This window comes from Rhinoderma darwinii, chromosome 1 (assembly GCF_050947455.1).
Source record: "Rhinoderma darwinii isolate aRhiDar2 chromosome 1, aRhiDar2.hap1, whole genome shotgun sequence".
In the NCBI taxonomy this organism is placed as follows: Eukaryota; Metazoa; Chordata; class Amphibia; order Anura; family Rhinodermatidae; genus Rhinoderma; species Rhinoderma darwinii.
The window spans coordinates 260,209,011-260,226,598 of NC_134687.1; the positions used below are offsets into that span (position 1 = coordinate 260,209,011).

Below are 17,588 nucleotides of genomic sequence, written 5' to 3' on the forward strand. Positions count from 1 at the left end.
CGTTTATACCACTTTCACCGTGCGGTAAAAACGACAACTTAACTTTATTCTGCTGGTCAATACTATTACGGTGATTCCAAATGTATAGTTTTTTTATATTTTACAATGAGAAAACTATTTGTTAAAAAAAAAGAAAAAATTGTTTTGTATCAACACATTCTGAGAGCCATAACTTTTGGGAGAACGAGCTGTAGTTTTTATCGGTACCATTTTTTGGTACATACAACTTTTTGATCACGGTTTATTAAATTTTATTTAGAGCTAAGGTGACAAAAAAAAACCTGTGATTTTGGCCTTTTAAATTCTTTATTTCTTACAGCGTTCATTATGCGCTAAAAATTACAGTTATATTCTGCGGGTCGGTACGATTACGGCGATACCATATGTATATAGTTTTTTTTATTTTTTGCAGCGCTTGCACAATAAAATCACTTGTTTATAAAATAATTTCTTTTCTGTCACCATATTCTGAGAGCCATAACTATTTTTCAGTCAAAAAAGCGGTGTAACTTTTTGATCACTTTTTATTCTATATTTTGGGAGGGGTGGTGACCAAAAAATAGTCATTGGCAATGTTTTTCGTTTATTTTTTGTGCGGTGTTCAAAGTGCGGGAAAAGTAATATTATGTTTTTATAGTTTGGGTCGTTATGAATGTGGTGATATCAAATATGTGTACTGTTTAACGGTTTCATTTTTTTCCTATAAGAAGAGACCTATTATAGGAAAAAAAAACAACTATTTTTACACTTTTGTAAAATATTTTTATTAACTTTATTTTTTTTACTTTTTACACTTTTTCTTACCTGCAGCTCTGATCGCTGCTAGAATACATTACACTACCTAGTAGTGTAATATATTCCAACATAGGGATGCACGATGCATTGAAACTTCGATACTGTTTCGATACCGTGCATCCCCAAACTGTTCGATACCGCTATTTCATGTATTTCGATCCTAAGCTGTGCGGCCGCATAGCTCAGTATAGTAACACACGAATGTATGAGAGCGGGGCTGCGGCTGTGTAATACAGTCATTGCCCCGCTCCTGAGTTCTGACAAGTGCGCGCCGTCAGGATGATGCGATGCGGCCAGCGCTGCACTAATGAGCGGCGGCAGTGAAGACAAAACATGGCGGGCGCACTGCAAAACACCCCCATGTTCTGTCTTCAGTGCATGCGCCGCCGCTTATTAGTGCAGCGCCGGCCGCATCACCTCATGCTGACCGCGCGCGCACTTAATGTCAAGAGCGGGGCACAGCCGCAGCCCCGCTCTATAACGACGGAGATGAGAGAAACCTCTCATCTCCACCGCTATTCCCCTGAATGCTGCGATCAAAGCCGACTGCAGCATTCAGGGGAAAAAAAGAAGGGGGGGTTGCCCCTGGATCACGCCACAGGAATCCCTCTGAAATGAGATTGAGGAACATACAATATATGGGCAGACAGCCCAGGGTCCATTGAAGGACACCAGGGCTGTCCTACCATATTTCCTGTTAGGGCATACTTAGGTATGTCCTAACAACTGCCTGTGTACTATCCGTAGACAGGCTAATGCACTGTAATATAGATATATACCAGTACATTAAAGTTTAAAAATAAAGTAAAAACAAAAGTAATGTTAAATTTAAAAAAAAATACATATACACCTTTTTTACAATAAACATTAAAATAAGTCTCAATACATAAAATATTCACATATTGGGTATTGGTGCGGCCGTAATAACCTTCACAACAATTTTTTTTGTATCATTTATGATGTGTACGCTGTAAAAAAATAAAAAATAAAAACTGCTTTCTATCACTTATTGTGAGGCACAAGGGGTGATGAATTTAACCTCCATGAGCCATTTTATATATATATATATATATATATATATATATAAGCAAATGAGCTTTGAAATGGACAACTGGGCGTTTTTTTTCCGTTATGTCCAACTCGGCGTGTATTGTGTTTTTAACTGGGCGTGTTTACGTGTATGACGCTGACCAATCAGTGACCATACTGATAATGAATACACATGACCATCCAGCCTGGACGTCATGTGTATTCAGAATCCTGACACTTCTGGATCTTTTCTTTGAGATTCCAGCAAGGGAAACGAAATCTGGTTTACCTCCGTAATCTTGCGAGATTACGCGTGGCTTGCTGGAATCTCACAGAAAAGATTCAGAAGTGTCAGGATTCTGAATACACATGACGTCCAGACTGGATGATCATGTGTATTCATTATCAGGACAATTGATTGACGTTAATCTCTGTGTATGTGGCTGCACATCGCTGCGGTGTAAATGAATGGAGATGAGTGTATGACGCTGACTGGTCACTGATTGGTCAGCGTCATACACAAACACGCCCAGTTGGACATAACGAAAAAAAAACGCCCAGTTGTCCATTTCAAAGCTCATTTGCATATATATAAAATAGCTCATAACTTGGCCAAAAATGAACGTTTTTTTTAAAAAAAACAAACGTTACTGTTATCTACATTGCAGCGCCGATCACATGCAATAGGAGATAGGGATTTGAGAATCTGGTGACAGAGCCTCTTTAAGTAGCAGAATGTGATGAGATCAATTTTACTTGTGGCCCATATTGTGTGTAAAAACAGCTTGCATAAACCGAAGCATTTGCCAAAAATATGCAAGTTTTATTTCTTCCCAGCTCATACAAAAAAAAAAACCTGGACAAAAGCTGTAAAATGCCTTGACAAAAACCTTATGGGGCCTACTTTTATAAATTCTGCAGTGTTTGTAAAACTCCAGGTGGTTCAGGGCCCTCAGAAAACCATATGCTGCTTTATAATTAGCTGCAGAATTTGTGAACCCAAAAGGCTGAGAAAGCCTCGTTATACCTAGCCCTGGCACATGCCCATACAGTAAACAAAGTACACATTAAAATTTCTTCATTCACGGGAGAAGTAGCAGAAGGTAAAACTAGATCAATTTTTGCCATGGCCCATACTGTGTGTGATTAAAAAAAAATGAGATTGTTGCATTTTCTTTTCTGATATTCTTTAAAAAGAATGTCAAATTCTTTCACCTGCAAAAAGTCAAATTCATCTGAACTAGAAGATCAAAATTTTGAAACTTTCCCATGTCATTTAGCTGCAAGAGAGCCTAGTCCTGATCAGTAAATAACAACCGCTGTACATCTACAGCACTGCCTCTAAGTACTAAGCGAAATCCGCCATACATGTATGGCGGACCTTTAGATGGTCACCGTGTTTAATGAGAACACAGGGAGCGAGTAAAGATTGCTGCTGTCCTTGACAGCAGGCCATCTTCACTCATCACCCAGGAGGTGATCGCTGTGATTGCACAGCACCAGTCACTACTAAGTGCAGAGAGGGAAGCAGTTGTCCCACTTTAGTGATCCCTGTAATTGGTCTGTACAGACTAACCAATCTCAGCAGGGGTTATTTTAATTTAACGGTTCCCGCTCTGTCCGCCTCATACCGGTCAGAAAAGGCAAGCTGAGCGGGTGTGTGACTTTGCTGTGCTGACCAGACATTTAGGGTATGTTCACACGGCGGGGGTCCGTAACGGCTGAAATTACGGGGATGTTTCAGCCTGAAAACATCCCCGTAATTTCAGCCGTAGCGGCATGTGCAGGCGCTTGAACGCCGCGTCAATTACGGCCGTAATTAGCGCTGCTATTCATTGGAGTCAATGAATAGCGGCTCCAATTACGCCCCAAGAAGTGACAGGTCACTTCTTTGACGCGGGCGTCTATTTACGCGCCGTCATTTGACAGCGGCGCGTAAATATACGCCTCGTGTGAACAGACAAACGTCTGCCCATTGGTTTCAATGGGCAGATGTTTGTCAGCGCTATTGAGGCGCTATTTTCGGGCGTAATTCGGGGCAAAAACGCCCGATTTACGTCCGTAAATAGGCCGTGTGAACATACCCTTAGAGAGCGATCTGGGCATTTTACCAGCGATCATTTGTCCCCTCTATTGTCTCTACTTTTCTGCAGTGTACTATAAAAATCTGTTACTGCCACAATCTCTTGACGCTGTGTTTTGCCTGCTGCACTCTGAGTGACAAGTCACCAATCAGCATCTGCTCATTCATGAAATGCAGGTTTTTTGTATATCCCCCCCCCCCCCCATTTCCCTCCTGATTGACTGATTCCCTCCTACCCCTACCCCATCTCCCAGTTTGGGTGCTGCTGCTCCAGTGCTGGACAGTGACACACCTCACACTTAGTACCTGTTCCTAGTTACCTACATAGTTAGGATAGCGACATCTTTTTAGTTAAATATATATAGGATTTTGGATGAAGATGTTTTGGTGTAAATTATTTCACTGAAGTTTGCACTGGTAATTTTATATACTGTAAAGTTTCATTAGTTGTAGTGTAAATTTACTGTAGTACATTTTTTTATACTATAGTTATTATTACTAATATATAACGCTACAGTTTTGGCGTCCGTTATGGAAATTCAGTTATTTTTTTACTGAAGGTCATTCTGGTATAAAAAACAAACAATGTAGTTGTAAAAGAAAGATGGTACTCTATGACCGCACGTGCTAGGAATGCGCTCTGTTGTCTAGCAACTCAAGATGCCAGCATTCCGGACGACAAGCGACCAGCACTGCTATCTCACTCCAATCATACACACTCTGTGCCTGTGCTATATCAAAACAGTGCAGGCGCAGTATGAAACATAGCTTAACCTCTTCCCCACAATGTGCTGCTAACCATTAGGGCGTAAATCTACCTCCGCTGATTACACCATGGCTAGAAGTTCTGGGGCTCCCTCTCTTATCCCGCTCACAATTACTGACACAGCGGCAGGAAATGGACAGCGTGGGCCTAACAAATCGACTATTAACCCCTTAGATGAAGCAGTCAATAGTGACCACGGCATCTAAGGAGATTGACAGAGGAAGATTGTCAGTCTACCAATAACTTAATGGCAGCAAGGGGGCCTGACACTTATGCCAGAGCCATATGCCTATAGGGCCTAATAGTCTGCCTGTCAGTTTTACTCTGACAGGCAATAATGCAAGCAAAAGGCAAAATTGATCAATGGATTGCAGCTTCTAGTGGGAGAAAAAATAATTAAGTTCAATAAGATTTAATAAAATTAAATTCCCCCACTAAAAAGTAGAATTTAAAAAAAAAAATTAGATTCAGTGAAACCTCTTTGAGCTGGCTGCCCAAAACTGCACAGAAAAATTGTATTTTATGGTGGTGGTCCTCTCAATTACAAAAGTACACAGAATGCAAGTAAAAGTGCATAATGCAGTCACCAAATGTACAGCATACAAATAAATAGTCCTCTCATTCTTGGTCCCAAGCGTTGCAATTCCTCTCATTCCTAACCCCCAGCATGGCCAGCCCTCATATTCCTAGTACCCAGCAAGGAAAAAAAGATGGTGGTATTGATGTTTTTTCCCCCATTCTTTCCGTTACGTGTTTTTTTTTTCTTCCGTACATTACATTATTCTTCTCCCTCTCTGCCAGCCTGCCAGAGAGGGAGAACTTGCAACTGCTGATCGCTGTGACAGGTTGTCACAGCGATCACATGACCAGAGACCACATGGAGTGTCTCTAGACAGATTTATCACGGAGCTCCTCACAGTCGGCATATAAGCGCTGCTGTTAGGAGCAATGTGATGGTTTTTCTGATATAAATACCATAAATACAAGATTTGCCAAACTCTGGCTTGGTCATTGCGGGGTTAAATTCACATAGATAAGCTAGTCTTATGTAATAGTGGCCAACCCCTTTAACCCATTGCCGCTGCAGCCACTATTGACAGAGCCTTATTTTTTAAATCTGACGTGTCACTTAATGTGGTAATAACTTTGGAAAGCTTCTACCTATACGAGCGATTCTGAGATTGTTTTCTCGGGACATGTTGTACTTTGTTAGTGGAAAAATTTGGTTGATTAAATTCAGTATTTGTGAAAAATACCAAAAGAGAACATTTTCATTTTTCTAAATTTAAATGTATCTGCTTGTAAAACAGATAGTAACACCACACAAAATAGATACCAGTTAACCCCTTAGTGACCACCAATACGCCTTTTCACGTCGGTCACTAAGGGGCCTTAGGCTAGGCTGACGCCTTTTAACGTTCGCCTAGTCTAAGTCCTGCACGGGTCTCCCGTGAAGGCTGGAGCTGGGGCTCAGCTGTCTGATGAGAGCTGAGCTCCTGCTCCAACGCCCGCGATCGAAGTTTACCTCGATCGCGGCCATTTAACCAGTTAAATGCCGCCATCAATAGCGACCGCGGCATTTAACTTTGTTTACAAAGGGAGTGAGCTCCCTCTGTCACCCATCGGTGGCCCGCGAATGCAATCGCGGGTCCCCGATGGGGTGTCATGGCAGCCAGGGGCTTGATAAAAGCCCCCAGGTCTGCCCTGGACATATGCCTGTTAGGACGCGCCGGAGGCACGTCCTAAGAGATTGCCTGTCAGATTTACACTGACAGGCAATAATGCTCTGGTATACGAAGTATACCAAAGCATTACAGCAGCGATCTGAAGATCGCACAGTAAAGTCCCCTAGTGGGACTAATGAAATAAATAATAAATGTGAAATAAAGATTAATAATAAAAGTTACAGTAAAAAAATAAATAAAACCATTTTTTTCCATAAAAAGTGGTTTTATTTAGTAAAAGTGTAAAAAACAAAAAAAGTACACATATGTGGTATCGCCGCGACCGTAATGACTCCATTAATAAAGTTAATATGTCATTTAAACCGCAAGGTGAACACCGTAAAAAAAAATGCAAAAAACAATGGCGAAATTGCTATTTTTTCCCATTGCCCCCCAAAAAAGTCATAGTAAAAATGAATCAATAAGTCCCATGCACCCCAAAATAGTACCAATCAAAACTACGTCTCGTCCCGCAGAAAACAAGCCCAAAAAATCACTACATTGATGGAAAAATAAAAACATTACGGCTCTTGGAAAGCGACGATGCAAAAACAAATAATTTTAGTTCAAAAGAGTTTTTATTGTGCAAAAGTCGTAAAACATAAAAAAAACCTCTACATATGTGGTATCGCCGTAATCATACCGACCCATAGAATAAAGGTAACCTGTTATTTACGTCGCACAGTGAACGGCGTCAATTTAAAAACGCATAGAACAATGGCGGAATTTCAGGTTTTTTTTATAATCCCCCCAAAAAAAGTTAATAAAAGTTAATAAAAAAATTATATGTACCCAAAAATGGTGCTATTAAAATGTACAACTAATCCCGCAAAAAACAAGTCCTCATACAGCTATGTAGACAAAAAAATAAAAAAAATTATAGCTCTTTGAATGCGACTATAGAAAAACGAATAAAATAGCTTGGTCATTAGGGCCTAAAATGGGCTGGTCACTAAGGGGTTAACATTTCCCATATGTCTACTTTATGTTGCATAATTTTTATAATGTCCTTTTATTTTTCTAGGACGTTACAAGGCTTATAACTTCAGCCGCAATTTTTCAAGAACATTTCCAAAACCTATTTTTTTTAGGGACCAATTCAGTTCTAACTCAATTTTAAAAACAGCACCCCACAAAGTACACAAGACAGCATTTTAAGAGTTTCTTCACCATTCAGGCATTTCACAGGAGAGAAAGCAAAGTAAAACATGAAAATTGAATTTTTAGTTGCGGATATTCAATATTAACTGTTAACAGAAAAACGCAACTCAATATTTATTACCCTGATTCTAAAGTTTTTAGAAATATCCCACATGTGGCCCTAGTATGCTACTTGACTGCAACATAGGCCTCAGAAATGAAGGAGCACCTAGTGGATTTTGGGGTCTCTTTTTTATTTGGAGGTTTTCTAGGCACCACTATAGGTTTTCTGAGGCCTTGAGGTCCCAAAACATCCCCAAAGACTCCATTTTGGAAACTACACACCCCCCCCAAAGGACTTCAATCTAAGGCTGCAGAGAGCATTGTCACCTCACAGGTCTTTCACAGATTTTATTAGAATTGGGACATGAACATAAAAGGCTAAAATGTTTCCAATAAGCTGTAGTTTAAGCTGAAAATTTTCTATATCCACTAAGGAATAAAAGGAGAAAACGCACCCCAACAATTGTAAAGCGATTTCTCCAGCGTACGGCAGTACCCCATATGTGATCATAAACTGCTGTTTGAGCAGACGGTAGGGCACAAAAGGGAATGAGCATCATTTGGCTTTTGGCATGCAGATCTTGCTAGATTAGTTTCAGGGCACCATGTCGCCTTTACAGAGCCCCTGAGGTATCAGTATAGTGGAAACCCCTGAGATATATATATGACTTTACTTGGGAAACTACACCCCTCAAAGCATTCATCTAGCGGTGTAGGGAGCATGTTGACCCCACAGGGATAAATTAGTGTACAATGTATGTTGCAGAGTGAAAATGTCAATTTTTAAAAAGATATGTAGTTTCAGTTTCCAATATGTGGTGCCCAGCTTGTGCCACTGGGAAAGACAGCTCTTTAATTATTATGCTGTGTTTTCCAGCTTTAGAAACACCCTATATGTGGCCCTAATCTTTTGCCTAGACATATGACAGGGCTCCAGAGTACCATACGCATTTGAGGCCCAATTTGGCGACTTACACAGAATTGGTTCACTATAGCAGAGGTTCTGATGTGAAATAACAAAAGGAACCCTGGAGAAGTGATGCCATTTTAGAGACTACACCCCTAAAGGCGTCGAACAAAGGGGTGTGGTGAGCATTTAGACTCCACAGGTATTTTTCAAATAACGATCAGCGGATGATGCAAAGTGAACATTGACATTTTTCCACCGAAATGCTATTTCAGTGTGCAATATGTTGTGCCACTTGAGAATCATACCTCAAATTGTTAAGCAAGTTCTCCTGGGTATGGCAATGCCATAGAGGTGGATGTAAGTTGCTGTTTGGGAATACTGTAGAGCTTACAAAAGAGGGAGCACCATTTGGCTTTCGGAGCATGTATCCTGCTTGGTAGTAGTTTTGTTTAGGGTTTTACTGGTATTTCAGTTTATAATGTGGAGGCACCAAGGCATAATAAGGTGGTGAAATCACTGGCTTTCTAGTGGATTATAATAATTGTATTTTATTAGATATACATTAAAACATACCACAGTTACTATGCATCATCCAATTCCACTTAGAAAGTTTCTATGTTTCTAACAGGGCTAAATATACTGATCACGGCGACATATGATCAGCACTAACCCTAAGGCCTTATTCACACAAGCGTAGCTTACGTCCGTGATACGAGCATGAAAATCAGGGGGCCGTTCAGACAGTCTGTGATTTTCACACAGCGTATGTCCGCTGCGTAAAACTCACGACATGTCCCATTCTTGGCCGTTTTTCACGCATCACGCACCCATTAAAGTCAATGGGTGCGTGAAAATCGCGCGCGGCACATGGAAGCACTTCCATGTGCCGCGCGTAATTCGCACTACAGTTGTTAAATATATGAAGGTAAAAATAAAAGCACCTCCTTTTCTGTTTCGAAACAGAAAAACAGTGCCATAACGATGCAATATGCACGAAAATCACGCAACCACGAACCATATACTGATGACACACGCAACTGCAACTCACAAAAAAAAACGCTGTGTTTTTTTTGCGGGCAAAACGCACACGTTCGTGTAAATAAGGCCTAAGGGCTAGTTCACACTGAGTTTTATGGCAATGTTTCTGAAGTGGAAACTGCGTCTGAAATATCACCAAAAACCGGTCTAAATAGTCAGAGGCGTTATTCCCACGTCATGCTCTTTCTTCCCGCGTATCCGGCTCTGACCTCCCATTGACATCAATAGGAAGCAGAGAAAGCTGTTATCCCAGCGTTTTTTTGCCCGCGGCCGAAAAACGCGGCAAAGAAAGTGCCTGAAGGAATTTTGAGGCAGAATTTTTTGCCTGCAAAAAAACAGTGTGAACATACCTTAAAAGAGAACTGCACGCTGTATATTTTGGCTGCCAGGAATATTCGTTGCCGCTACACCATTAAAGGGAAGGGCTCATGATTTTTTTTTATAATATTGCTTTTAGTATGATATTAAAATACATTTTATTTTTGTGTTCTTTTTACTTTTTTCTTACTTTTTCTTCTCTATGGGGGCTGATATATTTTTTTTAATCTCTGTATGTGTCGATTAACGACACATACAGAGATGGAATACGGCACATACAGCCCCATAGAGAATGTGAACGGGAGCCGTTCCATTCTCTGCAGCGTACGCCATCTGTGTGGGAACGGCGCATGCGCCGCTCCCACACAGACCAAAAAGAAGCTAGTTAGCAGAGCGAAATCCGGCGCCATTTTCTTGTGGACCGGAAGCCGCTGCTGGACAGTAAGATGACGACTTCTGTCCGCGGCTTCTGGCCATATGTTCAAGGAAGCGAAGGTGCAAGGCATAGGAGCGGAGGCGGCAAGAGCAGGTAATTTATGTTAGTGTATGTGATGTGTGTATTATGTTCGTGTTACAGTGCTAAGCGGACAGTATATCTATTCCTCCTACACTGTGCAGTCGCTCAGAAAATGGCAGCACACAGTGTAGGAGGTTTGAAGATTCAACCCCCTCCTTTTCCTGGCACTAGCCAGGATAAAGGAGGGGGGATTGTGTGAGGACACTGGAGCGAGTGTGTCTACCCCAAATTTGCATAAAGCAATGAGGTTGCTTTACCACATGCCAATGCTGCAATTTTGGGAACTGCTCCCTCTAGTGACCAGCACATGGAAATGTTAGAAATTAGAATCTAATTTATAATATTTCCTGACTTGTGAAAAAAATTAAAACGTAATAATAATAATTGTTTAACTAAAAATAAAAATACAATTCTAGCGACACTTTCCCTTTAAAAATCCCTACCTGACATATAGGTACAGTCAGCCTGCATCACTGGAGTTCCCTCGATTACAATTTATACTACTAGCTGGGTGCACTAGAATATTGGTGTAACCCACAGACACTGCAGGAGACATTCAGATTGTATCACATAAAAGGATAGTGGGATGGAAAAACGGGACCGCCGGCGCTGCTATGAATGAAGTACAAGCCAGAGATTATGAATTGATAATTGTTTATTACCAAGGAATGGGCTACGCGTTTCGACGCTGGACTAGCGTCTTCATCAGGCCATCTCTGGCTTGTACTTCATTCATAGCAGCGCCGGCGGTCCCGTTTTTCCATCCCACTATCCTTATACCATTGACAGCAAATTTATTTGCTTGTGCACGGACCTGGCTGCAGCTTTGCTTGTGTGATACCTTGGTATCCATACTCTCAGGTGAGCAATTTTCGTAAAATTACCATTGCTTATAATCTCCCTCGTTTATTGCACTATGTGGCGCCGTGTCTCTTTTTATTTTTTTATTTAGTGTATCACATAAAGACACAGATGTGCGCCAGAGATTTGATGGTTTGCGGGAACCACTTCCCGACAGCAATAAATAAATATATATATAATTTTTTATTTTTTATTTCATCCCTGCCTTCTAAGAGCCGTAACATTTTTTTTTCTCTGTTGACGCATCCATACAAGAAGTTGCTTTTCGCAGAAGTTTTTCTTGTTTTTTTGTTTTTTTTAATAGATTTAATAGATTTTGGGGTACATATAATGTATTGAAAATTATTTATACTTTTTTTTGGTGTGGAAAATGGGGGGGGGGGGCACAAAGAAACGGCAATTACACCATTATCTTTTGGGTTTCGTTTTTATACGGCATTCACCATACATTGTAAATTACATAAACTTTATTCTGCGGGTCATCAGAGAGCTGTAATTTATTTTTCAGTCAATGGAGCTGTGTGAGGGCTTGCTTTTTTCGGGATTAGTTGACTCTTTCATAGATACCATTTTAGGATACAATAATTTTAGTGTAATTTTTATTTTTATTTTTTTTATTTTACTTACACATACACAATCTCAAAATATATTTATTTTACTAATTTGAGTCCCACTAGGGAATTAGACTATGCGATCGGTTGATCTCTCATATAATGCCCTGCAGTAGTTTTGTATTGTAGTGTATCGTGCCTGTTAGCAGAACGCTGACAGGCATCCTATTAGGTAGTATATAAAGGTGTTATACATCTGTATAAATACAGCGCATGTTGCCAAGTGGTTAAAAACTTTAAAATATCGTTTCACTATTTTGTGCTTTTCCTAAAAACGAACCCCCAAAAAAAAAAAAGAGAAGGGAAGGAAGCGTAAAGTATTTTTCTGTAAAGTTATATAAAAGGGTGCTTACTTAACAAATCCATTTTTGACTCACCTTGTACGTAAAGCTTGCCAAGCAGCATCAATATCAGCATATAAGTTTTTTTCAGAGGGGCGCCCTGAGCTGGCCCCATACCCAGAGTAATCATATGAGAAGATGTTACAGTTAATGCGTGTCCCTAGGCCTAAGTAGAAACTGCTCATTTGTCCCAAATCCACTGCATTTCCATGAGAAAAGAGGAGGGTGAACCTGAAAATAGATAACACAATAATGCAAAGAAAAGTTATGAAGTGCTCAAAATACACATCTAAGGCAGAACTGTGTTGTTAAACGTGTTTTCCAGTCCCTAAAAATTGATGGCCATCTATAGTTGATGGGTTTCGGTCCGACTCCTGGGACCCCTGCCGATCAGCTGTTTTGAAGGGGGTGCAGCACTAGTACGATCGCTGCTTCCCCTTCATTTCTACCTTCTCACTTTGAATAGTGTAAGTGGATCTGGGCGATTCCCAGGTATTGCAGCCTTCTTCTCCCATTCACTCCAATAGGAGAAAAAGCTGTAATACCGCTGTAATCTCATCCACACGCTGTGTAACTAATAAGTGGAAAAAAACGCAGAAATTGACCTGCGGTGCGTTTTTTAATCTGCAGAATGTCAAATGTATTTGTGTAATCGCTGCTTTTTTGTTGCGGGTTTTCTCCATTGAATTTAATGGGGAGGTAAAATGTGCAACAAAATAGCAGATGTTGCGCTTTTTTGTGGTGGAAAAGCAGCGATTCCACCACAAAAAACGCAATTTAGAAAATAAAATAAAAATCTACTTACCCAGAATTCTGTGCTTCATTATCCAGGCCGCCCTCCTGGGGTGATGTTTCATCCCATGTAACCGCTGCAGCCAATCACAGGCTGCAGGGGTCTCATAGGATAAAATGTCATCCCAGGAGGCCGGGCTGCAGGAAGTCAGAGGGTAAGTATGTTGTTTTTTGTGTTTGTTTTTTTAATTTGTGCAGTTTTCTGCAGCGGACATTCCGTCCGAAAAGCTGCACCACAACGGTTTTTGGACAGAACACTCTGCGGTGTCCAGGGCAGATACGCTGTGTGCTTTTACGCAGCATATCTGCCCTACGTGAACATAGCCTTAGGGTCAGTTCACACAAAGTTTTTTGGCACTGATTTTGAGGCGATAACCGCGCCTGAATCAGAGCCAAAAAACGCCCGAAATCTCTTGGCTACTCGCGGGGAAAAAAAGCGGCACATCCTTTTTCTGCCACGTTCTCGCCCTCTGACATCCCATTGAATCAATAGGCCGGCAGAACTCCTTTCTGAGTTTTTCTGGGCGTTTTTTGCCATCCTTGCATTAGCTTCAAATGGCGTGGACGAAAAACTCTGCCAAAAACCGCAGAAAAATACAAGCAGGCAGTTCAAAATCTGCCACAAAATTCCTTAAAGAGGCTCTGTCTCCACATTATAAGTGTCCTATCTCCTACATAATCTGATCGGCGCTGTAATGTAGGTGACAGTAATGCTTTTTATTTCGAAAAACGATCTATTTTCACAACATTAGGAGCGATTTTGGTTTATGCTAATGAGTGTCTTGATGCCCAAGTGGGCGTTGTACAGAGGAGTGTATGACTCTGACCAATCAGCATCATGTACTCCTCTCCATTCATTTACACAGCAGAATCGCGTTCTTACTAGAACATGATCTGCAGCCACATACACACCGATTCTGCTTGATTAACATTAATCCAGTGTCCTGATTATGAATAAACATGACCATCCAGCCTGGACGTCATGTGTACTCAGAATCCTGACACTTCTGACTCTTTTCTGTGAGATTCCAGTAACGGATACGACATCTCGCGAGATTACGGAGGTAAACGAGATTTGGAGAGGAGTGCATGATGCCGATTGGTCAGCGTCATACACTCCTCTGTACAACGCCCACTTGGTCGAAAGTAAAAATACGCCCACTTGGGCATTAAGAAAGCTCATTAGCATAAACCAAAATCGCTCATAACGTTGTGAAAATAGATCGTTTTTCTAAATAAAAAGCATTACTGTCACCTACATTACAGCGCCCATCTCCTTATATAGGAGATAGGGCACTTATAATGTGGTGACAGAGTCTCTTTAAGGAATTCTAAGGCAAATGATTTTTTCTGCCTTTTTTTTTTATCTAGTGTCATTTTGTAAATGCATTTTTCCTGCCATTATTGTAGTTCTATAAACTAGAACATTGATTTATACTCCTATTTTCAGAGGGGGGGGGGGTCAAAATGCTGTGCGTAGAATTACTATGGAGAGGACAGCTAAATGCCAAAAGTTGCTATGTTTACAGGACTAGCCTACATACATGCCTCCACTTTAAGAAACAAAGAAATATTAGGAAACCATAACAGCTCCGATACAGTCGACAGCACTATTGATCCCGTCAAAAAAAACGGAAACCTGCCGGAACGGTGACAAATGGAAACCATTAGCAGTGTTTCCGTCACCATTGATATTAATGGTGAAGCAAACGGAAGCTGTGGTTTCCGTTTGACTTTCAGATGAGGGGTTCCACGACGGAAAGCAAACGCTGATGTGAACAGGCCCTAACACAAAGTAGAATTTATTTATTTCATTATTTTTTTTTTTTAAACAAGACACTCCGAATCGCTTGGATAAGGCCTCATTCACACGGCAGGGTTTCCCGGCCGGGTGCCGGCCGTTCATAAATCGGCCAGCACCCGGCTGCATTAGGAATAATAGACCCCTAATGGGGCTATTCACACGACCAATTTTTTGACGGCCGGGAAATCCGGCCGTCAAAAAATAGGACATGCTCTATCTTCGCCCGGGTACCCGGCCGCCCGGCTCCCATAGAAGTCTATGGGGCCGGGTATTACACGGCCATCACCGGAATGTGTTCCGAGTGATGGCCGGGTTTCCCGGCGCTTGCACTCTATCTCCTCCTCCTCACAGCGCAGAGTGCATGTGAGGAGGAGGATTTGATGCCATTCGGACGAATGGCATCGCTGTACACTGTGTGGCAGGGCCGGGGTGTACAGCAGGTGGAAGGGAGCGCTGCGCTGGCTCCCGTCCCCTGCTTGTTTTCCTGGCCCGGCGACACCTTCGATGGCGCCGCTAGTAGCAGCAGCTGCTGCTGCTGCGGCTGCTACTACTGTAGCGACGCCACTATAGCAGAGCGGGGAGGTATCTCCCCGCTCTGCTATGTGCTAGCCGCGGAATCCCCGTGTTTTCGGGGATTCCGCTCCTGGACAGAGCGCTTGATGTCTCTGTCCATATCTGGGCAGTGACATCAGGGGAAACTCCTGAAGCGGAATCCCCGAACACATGGGAATTCCCCTTCAGGAGTTGCCGCTGATGTCACTGTCCGGATCTGCCCGGCCCGGCACGGATGCAAAACTTTATGCAAGCCGGCCGGGCAGACTGGCCGATTTTACCGGCCGGCACTCGGGCTCGGGAACGACCCGTTCGTGTGAATCCCGCCTAAGTAAAAGCATTATAAAGTTACCACATAAAGTGACAGGTCAGATTTGAAAACTGTTTCTCTGTCTGAAGGGGCAAGGGGTTAAATCAAACTATTTCTGGCTGCACTCAATGCCATGGCCTGAGGCTGGATTCACATGTCACAGCCAAAATGCAGTTTTTGCTGAGATATCCGTAAAACTGCGTCATAACCAAGCCATTTTACTATAATTTTCGGATTTTGACCTCAACGTGTGAACCCAGCATTAAGTATTTAGAGACATACTGATGGGTTATTGTCTCTGAAATTGGCCCATGCATTTTTGAGAAAGGGAATTTAGGTTGTGAGTGTCACTGGGGACAGGGAGCGATGCCATTATCGGTACAGCACCCCAGAATATGTTGGCGCTACAGAAATAAAGGGGGTGTCCAATCAGCTATATTCGTGACATACTTTGATGGGGGGGGGGGGGGGGGGGTTAACTGTTGGCCTCAGCTGGTCTAAAAAAAAAAAAAAAAAAGTAAATTTGTATAGGATTTCTACATAAAACTAGAACAATACCTTGCTCCAGGAACACATCGGATGTACATGCAAGCAATTCGGTTTCCACGGCTGCTCTTGGTCATAAACACTTCTATATTGTCCAGGTCGCGTTGCGTGTACTGGAAGTCGGCTCTGTCGGTCAGATGAACTTTCCATCGCCTCATAACCCCGGTCCCTCCTCGCCCGGCTGTACCCCTTGAAGAGGCATCTTGATCTGGCAGAATGGCATAGGTTGATATAGGTGGCAAGAATGCTAATTTCGCCGCAATTCTGCCTGGACATGGTGGGCAACAAAATAAACAGCACAACTCCTTTATAGAAAACCCGTTCATCTCTAAGAAAAAAAAAATCCTTTGTTTCAGTCAAAAGAAGTTATTGCCAATATCCCATAGTGGGCATTGATGCCAGGTTAGTATAAAGCTTGCAGTCTGCCAAGGCCGTAACCTATTTTAGTAAGTAACTTGGCTGACGTATATAGTGTAAAATAGCGTCATCATTTCCGCATACCGACCAAGGACGACCATTCGCAGCTTTCAAATGTTTACTGTTAAAATAACATTTCTACCGTTATGAACGTGTATGGAAATGTACAGCCACGCCGTTTCTCTGCGCACCAGTGTTTACCCGGTGTCCATAATAAACGGCTCCGGTAACGGCAAACGTAGGAACTAGAGCTGAACCCCAGTCACGGCAGTCCGCTATTACAAGCCAGCCGAGGCTTACTGACAAGTACCGACATTAATATCGAAACACGACGATAAGAACGGACTCAAGCCGCCCGAATGCATCTACCCGTCTCCGAACGTTAAAGGTTTTCAAGGTACCGGATGTAAATCTCAGGCTGGAAGTGACGCGAGAAGACAAGAATAGGGACAAAAACACAAGGGACAAGGCGAAGTCAGCTAAGAGGGTGGAGTCTGGAGAGGGTTGCGGCTAGTTCCTTTTCTCTGCAAGGACCATGTGACGTCAAAACGTCACGTGACGTGCAGAGTCACACGATGCATGTCCTGCTGCTTGCCTGGAGACTAGTTCTTCCGTCATCAAGTGGTCGGGTCCTGAATGGTTATTATGGTGATTTCGTCATAACTGGTGCAAATCAATAGTAAAGCAGCTGCCCGTAGCAAGTAATCAGATTCCACCTTTCAATGTTCTGAGAACAATTGAAAAGTGTAAGCAGCGACCTGATTGTTTGCCATGGGCAACTACCAAACCAGTTTTGAGAAATCTCCCCGTAGCGTTCAACCAACTCAGTGTGATGTCATTTGGCTATCTCCCTGGTCCTGATGCTAAAAAGTAGCTAGCCAGTTCAATTCAAGGGGGGAGGTGGTTCACACAGAATAATCCACAGCAGATAATAGATCTAGCCATGTGGATGGTATTCGAACAAATCTTAT

At 42.2% G+C, this 17,588-nt stretch overlaps 1 protein-coding gene across 1 annotated transcript in view; it reads right to left on the reverse strand.

Moving 5' to 3' along the window:
• Positions 1-17,160, reverse strand: part of ABHD17A (abhydrolase domain containing 17A, depalmitoylase) — a 41,606-nt gene extending 24,446 nt beyond the window's left edge. The window contains exons 1-2 of the mRNA XM_075863720.1: positions 16,213-17,160; positions 12,233-12,427 (exon numbers count right to left, since the gene is read on the reverse strand). Coding sequence (XP_075719835.1) covers positions 12,233-12,427; positions 16,213-16,526 — 509 coding nt within the window. The 5' untranslated portion in view covers positions 16,527-17,160. The remainder of the gene's footprint in view (positions 1-12,232; positions 12,428-16,212) is intronic.
• Positions 17,161-17,588: the final 428 nt, after the last annotated feature.